The sequence below is a fragment of the Phaethon aethereus genome (assembly GCF_964289735.1).
Source record: "Phaethon aethereus genome assembly, chromosome: 12".
Classification (NCBI taxonomy): Eukaryota; Metazoa; Chordata; class Aves; order Phaethontiformes; family Phaethontidae; genus Phaethon; species Phaethon aethereus.
This window is the reverse complement of record NC_138588.1, coordinates 11397303-11420842: the sequence shown is the minus strand read 5'-3', so window position 1 is coordinate 11420842 and position 23540 is coordinate 11397303. Positions and strand designations below refer to the sequence as shown.

Sequence of the window (23540 nt, the reverse complement as noted above, 5' to 3'; positions counted from 1 at the left end):
AAACAGATTATTTGACATGCTCACAATTTGAAGTCATGTTTTTTTACTGAGTTATAAATGTCCTGGGTCATTTGTACATACAGGTTTTCTTTGTCATCCAGGAAATACAGGTGATCTTTGACGACTGCTGGATTGAAACCCTCCTCCACTAGTTGTACTTTACAGTACTTAAAAGTTGCTGTAAGTTCAATGGCACTCTACAAAACAAAATTACGTCTCTACTTATTAATGTCATCATATAATTGTGGGAATTAAATTAGATTTCCTAAATTTAAAGGGAATCACATTTCAAGAAAATCCATACAGTGCAGAAGTTGTAAGCCTTACTAATAGAGGTCTAAACTATCTGCATTCATCAGATAATAACACGACTGTGGAATATGTGGGACAGTAAATACTCAATGTACGAAGTGCTGGGGCCATCACTGAAAGGCTTACCTTACTATTCTGTTGAAATGAGGCAGGAAAACACTAGTTTTCATCTTTTAGGCAGAGACACTCAAGGGTTTTATCCAGAAAATAATTTAATTATGTTCTCAGATAAAAAACCAGCAGAAGTTTTCTCAGAAAAAAAGCAAAGAAAAATGGCAGTTGGAGACTGGGCAAGACTCACTGTACTTTACATGGGATGCCAAGACAAACCACTACCTTGACTGGTCAACTGTTTTGTTTGTACAACTCAAATTTAAAGATTGGTGAAATAATTAGGCATGCTAGTATCTCTGTGATAGTCCTGTTGAATCACCTCAGTGAATACGCAACTGTTCTCAAATAAGCAATGTTTATTTTAAGTAAATAACTTGTGAAGTACAGTGAGAGTAGCAGTCTTACAACATTTTCCTAATTCAAGTTAAACTTCAGTTTAGAATTTGGCTATTTATTCACTGGTAGGATAAAAATCTAAGGCCTCTCTTGCAAAAGACAGCTCTCTTGCAAGCTTTTGTTTGCGGGGGGATCTTTATTTTGCACAGAACAGTCTGTAGAGGGAGCTACACTAAACTGAGAGCACAGCTGTGTTACTGTGCTGAAGGAATCCAACAGGAAATGTATTTTCCACTAAGAGATCTTCCTGATTTTATATGTTAAAATGTACCAGGTATCCTGTAGCTGCTCATGCAAGTTGTTTTTTTTCAGGCTTAACTGAAACATCTGGGTGCAGTTCTACTTTCATATTGGTAAATGACAAGAGCAAGTGAAAGACAAAAGAAGCCTTTTTGAGAATTGCTAGTATAACTAGGAAGTCCACAGTCCTTGTAGAAAAGAGAGAAAACACAATGCAGATGGACACACCAAAGCTACTCAGGAACACTGGTTTACCTTAATCCTTATAAAACGAGGTCTTGCGTAGTTTGGAAGGTGAGTGTTAATATGTCTGTAAGTACTTTCTCCATTAAATTCAGTTTTCCTTTAGCCGAATACATGCCATTCCTGTTCTGCCTTCATAACCTGAAGGAATAACGACAGCAAATACCTGTAGTTCATACATAAACTTGAATTTCAGACTAACTTTTTTTTTCTCCGATAAGTGAACCCTTCCTTCTAAACCACTTTAATAACATACTAACATATTTTCCTTTAGACATCTATGTAATTAGATTTTCTAAAGAGCTGAAGAGCATGCTAGATGCCAAATTCTTTTGAAAGCCTAGCATCAGAATTATAGATGGTAGACATTTTGAAAATCATCCTTCTTTCAAAAGTCTTCAGAAAGACTTTGGAAAATCAGGTCTCAGTACTCTGAGGCAGAAGTCAGCCTGCAGCAGGATTTAACTGTGTGGGTTAATTTACTTTACAATAAATCATGGTAAATATGCTTGTACTTGTGCTGACAAGATCCATGCAGAAGGAGAACAGAAAGGAGTAAGACCCAGTTTAGCATTGTTTATTGCCACATGAACGATTAACTAAGCACTGCAAAAATCCAAGTACTTTAACTATGTACCAAGAGGGCTTCTTCCTCCCTTTTGGTGGCTGAGGGATGGGACACCATTTAAACACAAACCTCTTGGTGTTCCTTCTGTTTTCTGGGATTATAGGTAATGCAAGAAGAAACTGGTAATATTCTTATACAAAGTTTTACAGTAGAACCATATGAAAGCTTTCACAGAATTGCGTACAGGAGGAAGTGAAAACAGTAGCATTCTCTAACGTTTAAAGAAAAGTAGAGCACAAACATATGCTAATTTAAGATGAAATGTTCTTCAGTTTCTTTTGAGTCGTGTTTCTGTTTGCCTTTCATGCCATGTACTGATGACACTTGGCATTCCAATTTGTTTATTCAAACCTATAATGTTGAATTACTGAGTTCTCAGGTGATCTATACTATCACCCCAGCTACATTACTAAAGTACAAATATTTCTGTGCTGTGTGAAACAGGAAAAAAAAAATCCAACAACGCACAATTCACCCACTTCTTACACAAATGTAAGGTGAGAACCAGTTCGAACAATATTTTTTTTTCATAAAGTTGTTCCATAATTAGTTATTAACAGCTTTTCTATGTGGTTTTACAAGAGCACTGGGAATACGAGCATAACTTCCTCATCTCCTAGAGCGTAATCTGAGAAATACATGAAGAACTTAGACCATTTATGTTGTTAGCTTTCTTTTGAAATGTCTCCTAGGGCAGCTTTGTGTTTATCCCTACCACAAAGCAGCTGAAAAAATAAATGATTTAAAGAGAGAGGCTTTAATTTTAGATCAACAGGTGTAGCAGAGATATACATGATTAATAAAAAGTTTATTCATTTGAATTAAATTCACTATTCTAATAGATCATCTTTGTTTATAAACAGCTTTGTTATTCTAGCCTCAGAAACACTGGCCATTTCTATTGTCGTGTCTTCCACTTTTAGTAGAGGAAATAGTGAGTGGATCATAACTTTAACAGAATTTCTCATATTTTGAATAAGTGGTGGAAGGAAATGGTGGGTGCAGGAAGAATGTAATCTCTAACATGCCTTTTAATTCCAAAATACTAAATTGTCATTGATGGTGACCCATGTTATAATATACCATCGTCTGGAAACCTTTCTGGAAAAGTGTGATACCTGTTAAGTTAATTAATATTGTTAATGAATTCATAATTAATCTGTTATACCTGTTAATATCTGTTAACTTATTTAATAGGGGCTCCAAAATGCCTTCTCCTCTTTAAAACTGCTTTAAGGGCATGCAACGTATTATGCCACCCACTCCAAACCACTTGCGCAATGCAATACTTGGGATTTTGATCAAATCTAACCTCATTTGTTCGATTTTGGATCCCTACATTACACTGTAAGAATGGGTTCCATTTTAACTGTCCATCACAACCTAAATGCAGTGAGCAGCTAGATGGGAGTCCTATGGATCCTAGGTGAGAAGCATGGACAGGAAGGTACCTCCAAAATACAAGAGACAAGAAAGTATAGTAAAGCTATATGTTTCCTCTTTTTTCTTCCAGTATCTCTGGGAATCTGCCTTTAGCAGCACTGCCTCTCAAATGGGGGAAAAAAAAAAAAAAAAAAAAGAAAAACAAATCTGCTGTATGCACTTAAAGAGTTTATAAAAGTTCAAAGATTTCACAAATTTTTGAGGAGTAGAAAAAAGGCAGTAAACATGTCAGAACTACTTGCATTCCTTCAGATTGTTAAAGAAAGGTGAAAAACGGAGGAATCAATTTCTGAAGTAACGTTCTTGTTCTTCTACAAATTCAAGTCTATTTTGTTTTTCCTACAGTACAGTAATTGCAGAGCTATATTCCTGTAAAAGATGCACCAATGTTTATATCGAGGATACTTAATCTCAAATGTTCTTACATTCTCCTGTTAGAATTCTTTTTATACTACATCAATATAAGCTTTGGCTATTTTTTTTTTAGCTAGTTAATATTGCATACATTTAAATGATGGATGTATCAAATGTAGCTGACGAAAGATAAGCTGCAGTAGGGCTACCTATACTCTGCAGTTCTGTGTATTTTATTACTGTATTAAAAAATTCTTTTGTTGAAATACTTCCAAGTATTCCACTCATACCTGGAACAGATACTCCATATACAATAACGTCTTGAACGCAGTCAATCAGTCCTAAAACATCTGCAACTTCCGTTGTAGAAACGTTTTCCCCCTTCCACCTGGAAAATAAGCAGTCAATAGTAACGATTTCTACGTGTATTACATATAGCGATCTCCAGTGTTTTAATGTCTGACTTTACAATGAGCTAAGCACTGAGCTTGAGATCAGAAAGCACTTTTGCACTAGAACACGGAACTTGTTATCAAAAGTAAAGAAAAACATGCTGCAAAATTCAACAATGCATTCCAGATTATTCAAATCTCAGAAGAATTTAACACACTTAGTTTAATCATGCTTAAAATGGCTCTAAACAAACAAACCCCCAAAATATTACTTACCTTAGATTCCATCCGAGGCTTTCTGAGTTTTAAAAGTATAGTGAATATTGAAACCACAATGTTTTTCTTCTATGAATGTGACTGGTTTCTGACTGTTCAAAATAGCATTCACTCATCACCGTAAGCTGAACCTCTTGTAGGCTCTGTATGTAACTATGAACACAACTCAAAAAATACAACAGTGGAGATGACGTGGAGTCCTCTCTCTTTCTGACTGAAGTCAGAGAAATTCCTCTTCATCAGTCAGTAGGAAAGACTGGATATGAATTAAAACCTGAGAATGAGTCAGAATTTTCTCTTGTGACAAGCATCAATAAACTAACCGGAATGTGTCTCCAGTTCAATCATGGAAATAAATGAAGTTATCATTGTCGATCACTAAAAGGTCACCACTATTAAAATACAAATCCCCTTTTTCGAAGACATCTCTTAATTGCTTCTTCTCTGTTTGTTGTTTTGCTCCTGCATAGCCAGTAAATGGTGCATATTGGGTGATTTTGCAGATCAGTAGTCCAGGTTTACCTATGAAGAGGAAAAACATTTGTTTAAAAAGTACTGTTGTAAATTGCCAAAGTAACTAATTTTCATTGCATCAGTGAAGTTTGCAGATGTTACAGAGTTATTTGAGAATTTTGCCATAATCATAATCGTTTAAAATCAGTTGTGGATGTACAGATTGAGTTTCACCTTGTCCTCCCAATTCACTAGCCCTCAGAAATGCTAGTAGATAATACAACTTATCACCTGCTTGTATTAATGCAGCAGAACAGAATCTCTGAGGTGTTGTCTGGTAAGTGGAAAATAGTTGCTCACTCTCTAAAGAGCTTCATAAACCTCAGTTTAAAACACCTGACTCAACAGGAGCTGTGTCTACAAAGGAAGCACACATGGCATCAGGCATGTCTTTAGAAGGTGACCATTGGTACAGGCTACTTCCATGTAACTCAGTTGGCGTGGGGCAGCCCTACCTCTCAACCAAAAGATTCAGTTGGATTTAGGAACCAAGTATTGAGATTCAGCTTGCTTACTTTGAATGCAAAAAAGACCAAAAGGCTGCTTAGTATGTTCTTTAGTCTTTCATGTGCTAGAGCTGGAGTAACTTATGAAGGGAACAGGAACACCTATATATGTTTATGTAAATTGAAACCCAACCCATGTTATGTAGAACATGTACCTGCTGGAGTGAATTTTATCTCTATACAAAACAAATTACAGTCCGTTCCCATTGAGCCTGGGATTTTACATTTTTTCATGGGTTTCTCTCTTACATTGCAGATATTTTCCACATTCTCTGCAGTTCAGCAACTTAAACACTGGGTGCATTTATATAAATATGGAGTATTTGTGTGCACATCCCTCCTCATGCCAACTCAAGAGACTGTGTAGGGAGAGTTGGCTTAGGAGAGTATGCTTGTACTACATAGGCATACAGGCACTCTTAACATAACTGGTATATTCCCTGGCAATGAGAATTTAACACAATTGGTAACCTGTCCACCTGACCCCTGTGCACAGAGAAGGTGAGAATTTCTGTCCTCACTCACAGTACTGACTACACATGTAACAATAGAACAAAATCAAAAAGTATCACAAGTATCTAGTTTAAACACAGGTTTGCCTGTACCAATATATAAAGCCCTCTTATGAAAACTGATATTAAGAAATATTATAAAAAGAGTATTTTCATGTGTGCTTTCTATATTGCCAATGGCAAAAAATTTCAGCCACTGCTGGAAAAGAGAAGTGATTTCTATTTTGCAGATGTTTCTTCAGCCGCATGTTAAGTACAAAGTCTGAGAAGAATTAAATAGCTCCTGCTGAAAGTCAAGATCTGTACTCAAAAATGTTAGCATGTCACTTTTAAAACTAAACAAGTTATTAAAGTCTAAGTGTATAGATGCTGCATTCTGCACTGTACTTACCTTTCTGTTAAGCTGTATTACAATAATACTGATTTCTTACATACTTTCTAACTTTTATTTAAAAATCTGGCTTACTTGATGGCAATTCTTAGCATCTTTCCAGACAGAAGTGATGCAAAGAGATGTTATTTTAAAAAGTAAACACCTTCCTGAAATTTTTTAAAGGAGTTTTTACCTTTGGGAACTCTTATGCAGTATCCATTTTCATCTCGGACTGGTTCATCTTTCTCCACGTCATATTTAAGGAGTTCATAGTGTAAGAAAATTTGCAAAACATATACACACATGAATAATCAATCTTTGAAAAATATTTTCAGAATTATGCTTCATAGTCAGCTTTCTATTTAACAGGAGCCAAATTCATCACATTTTCACTGGATGTGCTGAGTTTAAATGTTTTTTTGCCTGAAATAGCAAGAGGTATCTCTGGTATTTACCACAGGCAGCTATAGACTGTATTTAGGTAGAATCTTCTCCCTAAACAAATTCATAACTGAGCCTTGGGTTCTTCCCAACTTGTCATACAAGTGGCCTGGTGTATGCCCTTGGCAATACATCAGACTTCACCAAGAGGGACAAAATGCCAGGTTTTGTTGTTATTGTTACCTTCTGCAGGCAGTTTACTCTTCCCACTGCACCAATTTTTCCAGTGTAATTAACAAAAGAAATGTTTCCTTCAGTTGATGCATAGAACTCCAAAATATTAATATTTCCAAATCTTCGGATAAACTCCCTCCAAACATCAGCCCTTATTCCATTTCCTATGGCAAGTCTGACTTTGTGATCCTGATCATTGTTTCTCTAGAAACAAGAAACAGTCATGAATTCACATTTCTGTTGAATGAAAGCAGAATTTCTACTTCTGGAAAACTCTGAAGGAAACTTTAGTCTAAAAGTATCGAGCATATTCTGAAGCAAAATGTGTGCAAACATCATTACAGTTAAGCTCATGATTTTGATGTTGAAAAGGAAAAGAAATTACTGAGCAAGTTAGGCTATATATCTACCTGTAGTTAGTAGTTAACTTGATTTGGATGAAGGCAGGAACAAATAATTCTACGCAGAAAGCCAGAATGAAACTCGGGCACTATATTAACTATTTTGTTTGTAAGCCTTGCGGTGACTATCAGCAGAAAAGTGTAATTTACCCTGAATTCAGCAAAAAGTTTGCAGGATTTAAAATGGTGTTTGGGTGGAAAGGAAATACCTTCTGCCATTTTAAGTGCAGGATTGATCCTGCTAAAAATTCTATTACCACATTTCACATCACTTTTAACAGTGCTATTAGATCTTTCTGTTTACACAGTAAAGTGATAAACACATAGTGAGGATGGCAGTCCATTTATGTCTTCTCTTAGGTGTTTGTATTTATCCTCAACAACAGAAAGTACTGAACTGGGTCAGATATTTGTAATTCATAAACATATCTAACGTGCTAGTGAATAACAACAGCCTGAGAGAATTTTAGTAAAATAGGGAAAGGCTCTTTTGTCCCACTTCCTGCCTTTTGCTCCATTTCTTTTATTACATAATTTAATATTTTAAGGTATGAGAAGTCTTTTTAAATAAATATTGGCTTCTTAACTCAAGAGTACTTTGTTGAAAGAGTAAGACTATTCTATCAGCAACAGACTGCAATGTGAATTTGTGCAGAATAAGTATGTTGGCTCTATGTCTTTCAGAAAATACAGTGCAGAGAGCAAAGCAGTAGATGGTAGAAGATGAGAACAGAACACTGGAATTGCAAAACGCTCTTTCAAGGAGCAATTCAAGAGAGAAGTCTGGCCATTAAGACAAACATCAATTGGTCTTATAGTGTCATATTTCCAGAAAAGACAAAAAAATGCCATAATAAGATGGCTACAATTTTTAAATACTGTAAAACTTTATTTTGGTCTTCAGTCATATCACTTCTGGATTATTATTGCTTTTCTGCAGAATAGTCTAGAAATGGATGTTTAAATTTAATTTAAAGAAGAAATACATTAATATATAGTCCTCTCTGTGATATTGAGAGATCTGCCATTAACATGTTGGCACAGAACCAAGCTTAAAATAGAACAATGAAAATCTGCTGAAATTCTGCATAGTGTCTAAATGACTTGCTGTTCACCTTTTATAAAATCTTCCGTTTGTTGCAGATGATGCCCTACAACACTGTACGCAATACCTCAGTCTCTCATGAGAGACTCCAGTTGATTGGGCATTTATACATCTGAGCGTATATCTGTTTTGAAATGATTCACTGGGGACAGGATGCTAGTTGGATCCACGTTGTCCCTCATCTTTTGTTGTTCTTAAGTCTGTATTTTCTATCTTTCTTCCCCATTTGCTTAGGCAGATAAAGAAAATTTGTTATTTAGACATTAATTAGTCACAGTTAATGCAAGAGGAAGGAAGGACTTAATGATTCACTCTTAAGGTGATTTCTATATTTCTGAAATGACTATGTAGGTTAGCTGGAAATATCATCAGGAAAAATATATTGATGTTTTTGTCATATTTAGGGACACTGAGGTTTTCTTCTTCTGTGGGTATGTAAAGGAAAGAAATGATAGCATAAAGTTACTAACATAATAAGGTAATGAAATGGCCTCAGTTAAGACAGATGACACCCTACAACAATGTGGATCTTGCTATACTGTGACTTCCTCATGGAAAAGACTGTCTCTCCATTACATCTGCAATAAGAAGCCAAGCCCTCTTGGCACCAAACAGTTTAAGTAATAATATCCATTCTGTCAAGTTCTTGCATTCTTAAAATGTTACTCCCATCTTTCTGGGAGTCTTGTGCACTCACAGTAGCATGCATATGGGTACATGAGATCAAATATTAAGCTTATAAACCTTGCTTATGTAAAGGTGTTTTCTCCACTGGTGTTGAATTCTACATACTTAAAATATGACCTTTGCAGATAAGCAGCCACCAATAATGAGTAATCTGTAAGACAGCCTCAAATACTACTCAATTGTATCATTCAGTGGGCTTCAGGTTCAGCCATTCATGTTATTTTTGATTAACAGGTCACTTTAATGGCTAAGCTAAATGTCTCTGTGTAGCTAACATTACCAAACTCACCCCATTTGGGAACTAATTTATACTTGTCTGGCAACTGTACACATCTTTGAGATACTGGTTGAATTCAAGAATTTACAAAGTATGCCCTGTGTCTCAGTTAAATTTGTGCGTGCATGCATGCTATCAAGAAACACAACTGTATCAAAATTATTAGCTCAGTCTTTAATTTTATTTTCCTAAAAAGCCATTCTGTATGAAAGGAGATAATCTAGTTTTTCACTTTTTCCCCCATTTTATTTATACCAGTTGAGTATTGGCCAATTATGAGTACTTTGCTAACTGGGATTTTCCATGAACTGCAGGAGTGATGTATAACTTATCACCACCCTTAACTATATGTTTCAAGTGCCCAGTTTCTTTAACTCAGTTTAAATCTCCTCCACCCACACTTTTTATTTAAAACTAGTGGCCCAGTCCAGAGGCCAAGTCTTCTGATTATTATAAAACTTTTATTCTATTAACTGCTCATTTTGGGATAACAACTCATGAAGAAATAATACAAACCATAGCAGAATCTTGCTTAGATACCTAATTCCTGAGGAATCCTACTGATTTCCAGTGAAGTTATTTCATATCTCTGTAACTGACATCAGAATGAAACCCCTGTGTATTTTATATTTTGCACATGTACATAAATTACAAAGAAATTGTGGACCTGATTCTCTGTTCTGGCTTATGGTTATCAAATGGTGCTAGGAAGACTGATTGATACCATCTTTGTTCTTACTAAATTCTAACTGCAGCTGACTGGCCTACCTCTGTGAAAGTCATTTTATGCAAACAGTTTTGAAATTAAGGGTTCACTAATATGATTGCAGGGATCTCAGCAGGGAAATGCCTATGAATAGATACCCTATAATAGTGCATCTTCAGAGAGGGCACTCTTTAAATAATCACATTAACGCTTTCACATGGGGATCAGCTGACTATCTTGGGTTAGGACATCTTAGCTACAAAAATCCCAAAACTCCTATTGCCCAACACACAGGTCCACTGGTTCTTAGAGAAATCTTCATTTTTGGTTTGCAGCTGGTGTGCTTATCTAAGGTAAGTGTTTTCTCTATTCATTTTAGCAGAATGTCAATTAATGGATTGCCATTGTTCCACTATTCAAAAGAATGATTAATTCAAGCCAAAAGCTCCTTTTTTTTCCCTGGAAAAAAGTTCATGTTAGTATGCAATGAGATTACAGCCCTTGTTAGGGAAGGTTTTTGTTGGGCTTTTTTTTCCCCCTACCCTTATGGTTAGCTTTTAAGCATAATATAACAAATATTTACAGTAATTTAATTAGCCAAAGAAGACAGGCAGTTAATGTTACCTGTGGCACAGTGCATAAATACCGAAGCACTTCCCCAATATACTGTATCACTGTTACGTTATATTTTCTGCAATCATCCCAGAACTGGCTTGCTGAAAATCTGGTACGCAAAACAATAGTTGCGCCTATAGTAAAAGTATATAGTAGAAATACTAGTAGAAAATATAGTAGAAGGAAGTAAAACAAATAACAGAAGGAACAATTCTTATTATATCATAAGACATATGATATATAATTATCATATCATAGATTACAATTTCTTAGCACAATGTTGTAGAAAACTTGTAGAATTAGGGTTATATAGCTTTTGGAACCAGTCTTCTTAAAACGTGCTGAAATACAATCCATGCTGAACAATTGGCTTAACCTCTATTTCTATTAATCAGAAGTTAAAGACTATTATTGCAGATGAAACTCTGTAGTAATTTATCCCAAAACTGTGCAAAGAGCTGTCATGTAAGATAGGATATAGCCTGTTTGTCCAGATGATGACAAAAAATTTGTGCAAGTCATATGAGGACAACAGAGAAATGAGAATGTCTCTTGACTTACAGAGTTTCTGGTAACAAAGACATGTATAACCAAGTATTTAATCTCAAAGTTTGGTTGCTACAGAAAGGCTTACTGTATCTGTAGTCATAACTGTGCATGAATTCTGCACAGTAACACATCCATTCATACTAGTCAAGTGCACAGTACCTTTCATGATACACCCATGGACCCCAACGAGGAGGGCAGAGCTATGATAGAGTGGTAGAACAGTATATACAATATCTTCTGAGGTAACATTGCCGGCATCAAACAAACCACAAGCTAGCATTATGCGTTCATGGTTAATCACTGCAGCTTTGGGAAGACCTGTTTAAAGTCAAGGAAAAAGCATGTAACTTCACTTGAACAATAAACATAGTAAGACCAGTCGGTTTCACAAGGGTTTACGAAAAGGTTTTCTCCCACTCACTGATAGAAGTGATAGTTCCTGAGTTCAGGGAGGTATGCAGCTTGTGTCTGTGTTTAGCCTTAGTGAAGCTTATGTCTTCTCACATGTAACTTCTAGGTGATTATCCCCCATCAAGTGCCCAAATTCCTAATACTATGGTACCTAGGAATAACAAGTACCTAGAGAATGAGGAAGTGGGATTTGGAGAATCTAGCATGCTGAGCAAAGGGAATGGAAATGCTAAAACAGATGTTAATCTCAGATCTTGCATCTCTCCTGGAATTAGGTATCCCCTTGCAGCCCTGAATCATCCTAGATGAAACTGGAATTCATACTACAAAAATCTCTTCTTGGTTTCCCATCAGACACAGTTGAACTCATTACTTGCTGAAAACAGATCCCAGAAGTCAAAATTATGGTAGTGCTTGCCTATTCTGTAAGAACAGCGATGTCAGAGCCCTTAACAGGGACAAAGACACCCAAGTTAATTGCCTTCTGAAGCCCGAGTAAGATTCAAATTTGTACTTCCTTCCAGGGGAGTTCCTGCCCTCAGAGGCAAAAAGACTGAGCTAGTGTGGAGGCACACCCTGCTCTTCATAATGAAGCTATAGGTGTGAGTGCCTTCAGGTGTTGTCTTCATCCCTGTCACCCAGTTTCTGCTGCAGTTAAGTGCTCTTAACATTAGATGCCTTTATGTAGAGCAGGTTGCAGCTCTTATACCAGGTGCAGTTTTGCACAGCAGCCACGACTAGCTGTATTTTCTTCTGCCCTCACTATTTTTGGTACTCTGACACCCAAAAATTTGATGGCCAGCATTTATAGCTCATGATCCAAAGACACTGAGTATAAGGTGGGTGCCAAGGCACATACCTAGGCCAGCAGCGTCTCTAGGAATGAGAGCGCAGATGTCTGGTGACTTTACTGGCATAAAACTTGTACCTTTAATTGGCTTTTACTTCAGTCCCTCCCCCAGATATAGTGCTTAAAGTCAGCCTGTATTCTGTGAGCTTTTTGGGTTTAGATACAAATATTTTCAGTTTCCTGAGGGGGAATGAATGAGCGTAGGAACTAATGTGTAGTAATAGATTCTCTCTGACACAGAGAGAGGAACGTGTGGCCTTCCATATAGTTTTTGTGAATTTATGTTACCTGTAGTACCAGAAGTATAAATGTACATGGCAGGAGTTTTAAAGGTTATATCTGATCTCCAAGACAATGGAGTAGACTCATCTGAAGCAGCATCTACTTTATCAAGAAAGCTCTCAACTCCTTCTGTAGCAGTTGTCTTGCTTAAATAGTAAACTTTAACTTTTTCTTTCTTCAAGAATGGCAGTATTTCTTCAACAGATTCCTTCAGCTCTTAAAGAGGAGAGAAAAAGTATTTTAAGAAAATTCTATATTATTCTGTGAACTATACTATTGGTGCATCAACTTTGGCTCAGCAGCTTTCATGTTTAGCTGCTGCTGGACAAACTTATGTTCAGGTCACTTCAGAATCCACCAAAAAGGACTGAGAGGAACAGTGTGTCCCCACAGAACTGGGAGTGATTTGATTTGATCCGATTTTCTGCAGCAGGAATAGAGGTGCAGAGGAGCAATCCAAGCACACTTCTCCTTGCCTGCAGACCCCGCGGGACTCTGAGGGAACGTACACCTGGCATCACCAGCTCCACGTTGCTACCTTCGCTATCCAGCATGAGGAAATGCCTCACCTGGCAAGCGCCCACACAAAGTTAGGTGCTGCTTAAATCACCACTATGTTTTATGCATAAAGATGAAACTCATCTTTCTCAAGTCCCAACACAAGTGGAAGTAACACTGAAAAGCAGAATGACTTTACTCTTACATGAGTAAGAGTGTCTTAGTAAGTAGTACTACTGAAGCCCAGACTCCTACACAGTTGCGTTCTGTCTCTCCCTATGCCTGTCTCCTACACGTGTCTTGATTAATCCCAGTTGTTCTCATATTCCCTCTGGTATCTCCAACTAACAATGTGCATGATTTCATTTATGTGCAATGAGTAGGCTACCTGCCTGCATGATCAAGTCCTGTCTGCCTTTCTCTTACTGAAACAGTAATGCAGGTCTCTCCTCTCTACACACTGCCAGTTTCAACCAAGTTGGAAAGAACTCATCCCTAAGACTTTTATTCCCTTAAGAAGCTGGATAATGGAATGGAATGAAGATGACCAGACAGCTGGTGCAATTATATATATACTTTGTTTCTTTAGGAATCCAGACTAAAAGCCTTCCAACTCAGAGCCACTTTTACTTGAATGGATAATCCACAAGATTTAAAGTGAATCCTCAACATCAATTTCACTGAGACATCATAATATAAAACTTTCCATAACATGTGATTTTTTTTTACTACTTCTATTTTATTTCAAAGGAAAGAATAAATTTAAATATTATTAAATCCACAAATCTCTGAGGTAATTTAATACTGAAAACTAAATCTGTTACCGAAAATTGCATCTCCACAATAACTGACTAGATAAAGCCAAGATCCACATCAAAAGTTTGTCTCAATTGCAATAACTTTAATAAAAGCATTACCTTTTCAAGTCTGTCAGACCCTGGAATTCCCCATCAAACAATTCTGTACTTCTGCTGCAACTTTGATCAAAAAAAACCATCCTGGGACTACTGTGGGTGCCCTTCAGGCACCAAGCTACTCATGAAAATCTAAAAAAGGCTTCTTCTAGTGAACAGGTAAGGAAACCTTAAAATATTAGCACAGCCTGGACTGTCTTCCTCCATTCCACCTATGCTCTCCAGGACTGCACACAGTAAAGTTGGATGGGAGGTGAGTTCTGCTCCTTAGACACTACCAGGCATGAAAGAGATAAAATAAGGCCTTTTCTGCAAGTACCTAGTGAGTTGGCACCCTAGAGATAAATAACCCTCCAATAAACTTTGACATTCCTATTTTATCGTATGTGTAAGTAACTTCAATGACATATAAACTATATTAATGAATTCAGCATGTTTCTTTTCAGAAACTTATCTGTGCAAGCACGCAGAGAGGATTTCATGTGATGGCAAGTTCTGATAAGGCCATATTTATCTTCTGCATGGAGTAGCAAGATAGTAAAGGATGAAACTTAATAAGGATAGCGAGAATAAAGATCCAACAGAAAAGACCTAGACTTCTTTTCTCTCCTGATGTCCAGCAATCACTAATGGAACAAAGCATGTAGTAAATGTTTATGAACAAGGCTCAATTTTTTCTTTTACTTTTTTTTCCTCAGAGCTGAAAGCTTTTCTTATAAACTTTGAGGCATGTTATAGAAGGAGAAAAAATACATTTCCTATCCTACACATTAGCTTTTCCCACATATGCTAATAACTCAAATACTGATTAATTTTGAAAGTTAAGAGATTGCACAAGATTTTTTCTCAGTGAGGCAGAAAATTATCATAGAAGGAGAAAATTTCATTGAACTCCTACAGTTTGGGGGCATAGAAAATATTTCAGTTACATACAATAATGAATGAGTTCAACTAAGATGAAATGGAGTATGTTTTCCTGTAGAAGTTGTTAACTCTAGGCAGATAAAGAGTATCTTTGACTTTCCATACGGTCAGTCATTCATACTGTATGCATACACATACAGATATACATAAAGGACTGGGCATGAAGTAAGGTCTCTGCTCTATATGGAACCGAATGCAGCGCTCCATTTAAATCATACTAATATGTCAAAGTCTCTTCTATCGAAAAGGAGTATAGTTTGTCTACACAGGTTCATGCCTTTTTCTTTGAACTGAAACCTGACAAAAGCTTTTATGTGGACTGCAACTCCCTTCATGTGTCTAAGCTGCTGTCCAGCTGCAGCAAGACGATTCTTCTGCATTACCTTGTTTATTTCTAATTTGGACATTTATGTGAACATAGCTGTGCAGTAATTCTGTTGCTTGTGGTCGAGGGCTATTTTATTTCTAGTCTTCGTTACCCTTACCAAATGGCTAACAAGCCATCAGAGCTCAATGTCCACGTCTTGTACATGAGCTGAAAATGAAAACACGGTGCAAACAGGAAACCTTGTCCTTTCACCTGGTCTGAAGCAACTTCCCAAATTCACCTTCAGAGGACGGGACGCAATCAGAAGAACGTGTCTCTCCGCTCCCCCCCAGCCCCGGAGAGGCCCAAGGCAGGAAAGGGCGGCGCTGCCTCCTCCGCGCACCGGCACGCCCGGCGAGGAGCCCCGTCACCGCGGGGGCGACCGAGGACCCCGACGCGGCTCCGCTCCGCTGCCCACCGGCCGGCGCCGGGCCTTCCTTACCTGGGGCCGCCAGAAGCACAGCGGCCGTGCTGCTCTGGAAGCAGCGCAGCAGGGACGCGCTCCTGATGTTGGCGTTAAGGCAAGCCACGGCGCAGCCCAGCTTGGCGCAGCCCAGCCAGACCCAGACGTAGGCGGGCCGGTTGCCCATGAAGAGGGCCAAGCAGCCGCCCGCCCGCAGCCCCGCGGCGTCGTGCAGCGCCCGCGCCGCCTGGCTGCTCCGCCGCTCCACCTGCTCGTAGGTGAAGACCTTGTCGCCGAAGAGCAGCAGCGGCTTGTGCGGCGTCCGCCGCACCCGTCGCGCGAAGACGTCCAGGAGGGTGCTGGCGGGCCGGCGGGCACCGGCTTTCCGCGCCCTCCGCGCTACCCGCGCCATCGTGAGGGCGAAGCGTAGGTCCTGGAAGAAGTAGGGCCGGGCGCAGCGCAGCAGCAGCGGCAGTAGCAGCAGCCCCGCCAGCGCGGTGCACAGCCCGGGCAGCATGCCGCCTCCCCTTCCCGCCGCGCCGCGCGCTGGGGCACAACCGCTGCGCCTCGCGCCGGGGGGGGCGGCCACCAACGGCCACTCCTCGCGCCCAAGGCGGGACGGGGAGAGCCAACGGCCGCGCCTCGCGCCCGCCTCCTCACAGCCCCAGGGCCGCGGCCACCTCAGTGCTGACTGGCCCCCGCAGTCGATCCTTCCCCCAGGAGAGCTGTCTAATTTGATGGAAGTCCCTCCCCGCCGTAATTAGAAGGCCTGCCTGATCACCGCTGTAGGGAATGGAAGTACAGCAGGTGGTGTGTACTAAGGTGGAGTGGCAGCCTTGCGGGTGCATGCGGGCTCCCCGCCTGCGTGCCGTGTCAGAGCTGGGCCCAGCGACGCAGCAGAAGAGACACGCAGATTCAGGGCGGAAGGTTGGCATCTTTCGTTGTGATCGGGACCAGTACCTCTCTGGGAAGCTGAATGCGTCCTGCATGGGATACAGGACATCTGTGTGTCCCCTTTTGAAGCTGCAGTCACCAGTGGCAAAGGCAGCCAAGCCTACTCAAGGTTCACACTGGGAGAAATTTAGGATGTGGTTTCTTGGCAGATCAAGTGGTGAGCTGCCCTGGGGAACATGTTCCTACCCTGCTCTTGTACCAGCCCTGGTGCTATTCCTTACTAGGTGATAAATAGTCTAATAGGTAAATTGTAGCTGCGCCAACTGAAAATTTGGGTATGACTTAATTTTTTTTTGCTTTAAACCTCCCACATTTATTAGTATTCTAGATGCACAAAAGGAATTTACAGTCTTGGTTTCTCTGTCTTGCTCTTGTCCAAGGCTGAAAGACGCATTAGTTACTCAGACAACCTTGAAGGAAACTCCAGGAATTTCACCCTTCTGACTGGACGTAGCAACCAGAACTCAGTGCTTTTCTTGGTGTAGTTTCAGCAGCTGTTACTGTGAATAAGGGCATTTTTTTATTTCTTTTTTAAAAATTATTTTCAATTTTGTATTTTCTAAGTGCCACCAAGAGGGCAGTTTCCTACCCTCTTGGTCACAGTTTTCTGCTCCCCTTTTATGTCAAATCTGATACTTCTCACCACAAGGTGAGTTGATTCAGGTCATTGATCTGCCAGGAAACTTCTTTCTTCACTGCAGACTTTGTTTTCCCTGCCACATAAAGTCACTTTGCTGCTAGGTGAGCTGTGGCTAGCTCTAATGCAATACAAGCGCTGGTTGTTCAAGCAGAGTGGGAGGAAGCAGAGCCATACAGTTAGTTTAGCTGTGGTCAAACCTCCCAGGCAGCTTCTGCAGTTGGAACTGGACCCGGTGGATTGCAAGTAGCCTACAGTCAGTGTTGCCTTTCCTGCGCACATGAGCCGGTGTTAGAACTCATGGGACTGAGTGAGGAGCTGGTTCAGGGAGCTAGTGCAGGTGAAAATAAACTGGATTATGTCTGGGGTAAATTTGGACTATCATTAAACTTTATCATTTGGATAAATCAGAGGGTTTTTACAGTTCTTCTGTAACAGAGCTACTGTTTCAAACTGATGCCTCAGGTATTTTTTTTAGAGTTACTGCACAGCTGTAAAAACTACAGAATATTTTTGAGAGCTACTTTATCTGATGGTTAACTGCCTGGGAGAAGTATGAGAAATTAGCACACCCTGTTAGCTACACTCACAGCCAGTCATTCCAAAGCATTGCAGAACTACTATAACTAATTCCAGCCTTTTGCTCGGAAGAGTGTGTAGCAGTATTGTGCTGTGGCCCTGTAATGGGCTTTCTGAAGAAGAGTTTTCCTATGTAACCTTTTTTTCAGTTACATCCAACCTTCTTGAATGTGGCATGGGTAGTGGCATTAGTTCTGTAACTTTAGTAGGGAATCGTAATCAGCAGCCTGGAAAGCTAAAAGCCTTAGGTTAATTGATCATGAATGTGTCTCAGTGGCATTTTGAAGGACCTTTGGCTGCCTTATTATTCAGGACTAATTTTTAAAAAAGACTTGGAAATTTTCATACAGCAAATACTTGGTTTGCTGTCCAGGCTTTTCACAATACATTGTTCTTCTGAGCTATTCCTCGAGATAAATGTTTTCCACTGTCCTACAATTACAGGCTCCTCATAAAGGTTTTCAGCTCTACAGAGATTTCAGTCATGAGCTAGCTACCTTGCTGAGACAGTTAAATTTCAGAGGCAATATTTACCAATGCTTAACTTAGCAACGGCAACTAGAATTCAACAGTTTAAACAGTAATTATGCCAGCATTACTAGACATTTGAATAGCCTCTAAATTTGAAACAAACTACACTTCTTAAGTTTGAATTATTTTCTTGAACATGTACCAAATCCTAGCTACCTATGTCTATAGTGTTCCTTCTGATACTTTTGATTTAGCACTAAGATTTGTTTTGTTCTCTAAAACCATACAAAGCAAAACCCTGTTGGGAATTAGGCTGTGCTGCACACTGGGACAATCTGTTTTTCGTCAGTAATCCCAAGGGGTGAAGGTATGTTAGTCAACTGCTAGACATAGTTTTGTTTGTTTGAGTAATTCTCATTTCTATAGCAGTTTTAATAGGTAATTAACTATATTGAGGTTAATATATCATGAAATGTGTCACTTATGATGTGGTGTGACTTTGAAGCGGCTGGTGCTTTTGTGGTTTTTTATTTTTGTGGGGAATTACTAATCTAGGCAGGTTATTTTGTGCTTGACTTGTGATGTTACGGATGGCCATAGTGTATGCTGATATTTTTACTCAAATAGCTGTCCCTTTGGCTATATATTGCAGTATGTAAGCTTCAGTATTTTTGATGAACCAAGTATCAATTTAAATATTGCTAGCCTAGGGACAAGGAGTGTGTTTTTACTGACTTAGTTGTCTGCTAGGTTTTATAGTTCAGTAAACACTATTTAATATCTTATCTTCCCTTTTTTCGCAGTCAGCTACTCTAAATGCAGATTTTTTGGAGAGAGCTGATGGACCTACCTATGACAGGTTGATTCTTGTTTAGCATTACAAGAGGCATGTGTGCTTGAGCCTGTGCTGGAAACTGGTCAAGGACTTGGCCCGCCATGGGCAATCGGCAGTGCGGTCCTGTGCTGGATGTTGCCCATAGGACCTGGCTCTGCAAAAGGCCTCTTGCCAAAGTTTGGCACTGCCCAAGCACCCCTTCAGAGCCTGCACAGTCATAGGCTGTGTGGGAAAAAGATGCTGCTCACAGCTGTTCACTCTGGTTTCAGTGGGTACTCAGTTAATGAGTTTATGACTTCCCATGTATGCTCCATTCCACCGTATCCTCATTTCTGGCTTTCAGTCTCCTAATGCTTTGTGGAAGCACTTGAAAAACAGATACCTTTCTGCTATAGCTCCATGATAGCTGACATTCATGGAACTCTTTCTTTTCTCTGCATCAGTATCCTCCACTGGGGATAGATCGAATTTCAAGGTGTCTGCAGAGGTCACAAGGGACTCTGACTCATTTTGAAGGGGCCTTTTTTGGAGGTTGGTGATTGCAAAGTATTTCAGTGAGCAGAGGTGTCAAATCAGCTGCAGATTGGACCAGCAAGTCAGCTCACCTAGCTGACTTACTAGAAATCCTAACTAGAATCTTACATTTCTTGTTATGTAGAAGTGATTTTTTCCTTTCACTTCAGCTATGAAATCCTAATTCCTAATTGCTCAACACTTGGTTATACTCAGCTTTAGACATTAGAACCTGTTTTATTAATAGAAAATATAGTTAATGAAATTTATTCACTACTCTCCTCTTTCCTGAGTTTCTGTGGTCTATTCTCTCATTTGCTTTTTTCCTACTTACCTCTATTACCAGTTCTTTGTATAGCGGGGCTGTTGCTACAGTGCTCATTTGCACTATTCACAGAGCAGGAAAGGAAGGAAAAATTAAGAAAAGCTAAACCTTTTCGGATGCTATAGAGTTTAGACTTGGGAAAGAGACTTCCACTCCACAGGTTCAGACACCCGAGGCTTTGCAGGGTTTGCCAGCAGGCAGGGATATCTTGCTTTGATCCACGAGATGTCACCAGAGGGTAACAAGTAATTGGAAGTTTGTATTGGGATTCAAGCTCACTGTGCTGTTAAGGGGAAGGTAAGTGGACAGGAAGCATGGGAAAGCACAGCACTCCTTAAGCTGGCTAATCATAGGGTTCTCCAGGCTGCATCATCTTCTGTGCAGCCAGCCTCCTTTCTTTTCTCTTCTGTTTTCTACTTTTTTATGGTTTGATGGGAGACCTCACTGTAATGGTACAAGGCAGCATACTCCATTCTAGCTAGCTCAAGTGACAATAATCGTAGCACAAAACAACACTTACCTAACTATTGATGAATGGCCCAGAGATGGGGTTCAGAGTGGATGACTTGTGGCTTCAGTGAACCTGTGTAAAAGGTCAGCTGTGTTGGTTCTTTTCTAACCTGTTTCACCTGACCCTTCCAGCTGAAAGCCTCAACTGGGTATTTTTCAGGATTGCTAAACTGAAGTCTACAATCTTCAGTTTCCAGTTTCAAATGCCTTTCTGTCCCATTTTCAAATTCACAGCTACTAAAGTTGCTCTTAAAGGTTTATTTACAGTATTACCATAGTGTTTCTGTAAGGTTGCAATCAGATGAGACAGGCTGACCTCATCTAAATCATTGGTGCTGACAAAAGGGGTGATTCTGTCTCCCTCTCCTCCTCATGTGGCCTCCTAGCTCCACTGCCTCCCTTACTTCATCTGTGGTGTTCTTCTGACACTTCAATGATGAATTCAGCTCACTAAGCCAGCAGAAGACTCTATTTTGCTGGGTGACTTCTCTACTGACTCAGTAGACCTGGCTCATCAAGGGGTCGTAGTACCAATATTAGGACCAATGCGAAGGAGGGAATGAGGAGATAATAAGCAACAGCTTGATCTCCCTTCCCTAGTGCTACACCTCAAATTCTCCTTCTGTTCCCTTCCCACTTCTATGTGGGTTGCAAAGTGTCCATTAACCAGGCAAAATAATTTTTCTAACTGTAAGAACCAAGTTCGTAGTCTGTGGAGAGATAAATCACTGAACCTACTCATGGCAGAGTTCAAGCCATTCCATTTTTGTCCTCCCTGTCTGGCAGAGGTTGAGGACATGATGGTCAGTGAAATATATGCTTATATATATGCACTTAAACTGTGATAACATCAGCAGTTTATTGGTACTTTTCCAGATCTTTCTCCACTTCTGAGGGATGATGCTTACAAATTTGTAATGCATCAGGATTTCTAGTAGGTCAGCTAGGTGAGCTGACTTGCTGGTCCAATCTGCAGCTGATTTGATACCTCTCTTCACTGAAATACTTTGCAATCACAAACCTCAAAAAAAGTCTCCTTCAAAATGAATGAACCGCTCCTGTGACCCTGAAATTTCCAAGAAAATTTTGTCTAATGGATTACACAGGTCCCTCCAAAACCAAGAGATCTAGATGTTACCTTTACCTTGCTGCACTCTGCCACAAACTCTTTTATGACATTGCTTTTAAAAGATAAAAAAGGTGCAACCTAGCAGTGAATAAACATGCCATGCCTTGTTAGACAAAAACCATATAGATAGTCCAGCATTGTATGCCACACATATAGATATCTAATAGTGTAGACGTACAGGAGATCTGCTACACTCCACAGAAGATGACAGGTGTGTTAGCAGGGTAGCATGAAATGACAATACTACTACTATGTATGCAATTAATAGCTATGGATCTTAGCTACCCCATCCTGCATATCATGACTTAGTAGTTTAGCCCACCTGTTAGAAGCATATATGGTATCTTGAGAGGGAACCTGGTCTTCAGAAGGCTCTAGTAGCTGTAGTTGGAGATCTAACCATTTTGCTGCAAAGCCAGAAGACTTGTAGCATATGTGTAGCACTCCAGCAGACTGTGAGTGTCTGTCTTCCCAGCAGCCTGTGTGGAAAACTGGAGCAGAAAGTGGAAGAAGGAAAGGGAACCTTTCCTCTGTTCTGTCTAAATTTATTGGATATAAAACCTTTTAATGATACCTTTCCATTTCAAGAAATTGGCATTTTGCAACTAAGAGCTTGTTTTGCTAGAAAATGACCCACCAAATCTCTTTACTGTGTTTGTTTCTAGGCTATTGAAATTAAAAATCTTAAAAAACTAAAAAACTAAAAAAAACCCTACTTTGTATTGAGTGGTGAGCTTAGCCATATTTCTCTGCTCATTTATTACTGGTTAAAGAAATTCTAGGTGAAGCTTTCTGAATCATAGTGAGACTCATCTTTCTGTTGCAGAGGTGTTAGAAGCAACTGGTATGAAATTCTAGGAACAAAATTGTAATATTCTACAGTGACATGAGAGATTCCTGGTGTTGGATGGTAACTAGATTCTTGGCACTGAGCCATCCTCATCTTCCTTGGATGGACATGGTTGGGATTCCTCAGAACAGATGTGCTTTTCAAGATCAGGGAAGGGAGCTGTGAAAGCTCAAGAATTATCTCATCTCCGAATACAGAAACACCAAAGGGAGCCTTGCTCAATTCACTTTCATGGAGTTGAGAAAATGTTTCCATCCCATAAATAGATTTTGAGTTCTGTTATTTCATTACAGATACACAGCCAAACTCATTCCAGAGCTATGCCAGCAGTAGTTCAGACAGTTAGGTTAGTACGGGTATCCCAGTCATTGCAAGCAAGCTGCTTGCTCCCTCCTCTCTGCTGAGGCCTTGTTATCTGTCAAGAACTGAAGTGGCCAAGGGGAAATGAAAGGGTAAGGATTAAGGAGAAAGCTTAGCTGAGCCTTGACCTCAATGGAATTTAAAATTACTCTTTTCTGCTAAATTTTGACTTTGCCATTTTGTTTTGTTTGCGATGGAAGAGTAAATGACATTCATGTGTCCAAATCCAGTGTTGTTTTTGAACCATTAACTTTAGGCTTGAATTCATGATGAATTTTGAAATCCTCTGAAGGAGACACTCAAATCAAACCCTACTTGTGTAATTTGTTACTATACTACCATCAAGGCAAGCTTATGCTCAGCAAACTTTTAAGAGGCGTTACAGTATGAGCAACACTCATAGAGGCTGCCAACAGCATCAAGTGATGGAATGTGCTTATCAAAGATCTTAGAAAAAAGGGAGGAGGGAAA

At 39.6% G+C, this 23540-nt stretch overlaps 1 protein-coding gene across 1 annotated transcript; it reads right to left on the bottom strand.

Annotated features, from left to right (window-relative positions):
* Positions 1-20: 20 nt before the first annotated feature.
* SLC27A2 (solute carrier family 27 member 2) lies at positions 21-16604 on the bottom strand (the record flags this gene model as incomplete). Its single annotated transcript, XM_082005429.1, is given in 12 exon segments — positions 21-197; positions 1318-1399; positions 1401-1446; positions 4021-4118; positions 4722-4738; positions 4742-4920; positions 6496-6586; positions 6927-7121; positions 10718-10842; positions 11417-11575; positions 12807-13016; positions 15946-16604. Coding segments are annotated over 12 exon segments (1857 nt in total). The 5' UTR covers positions 16424-16604.
* Between the last annotated feature and the right edge of the window lie 6936 nt (positions 16605-23540).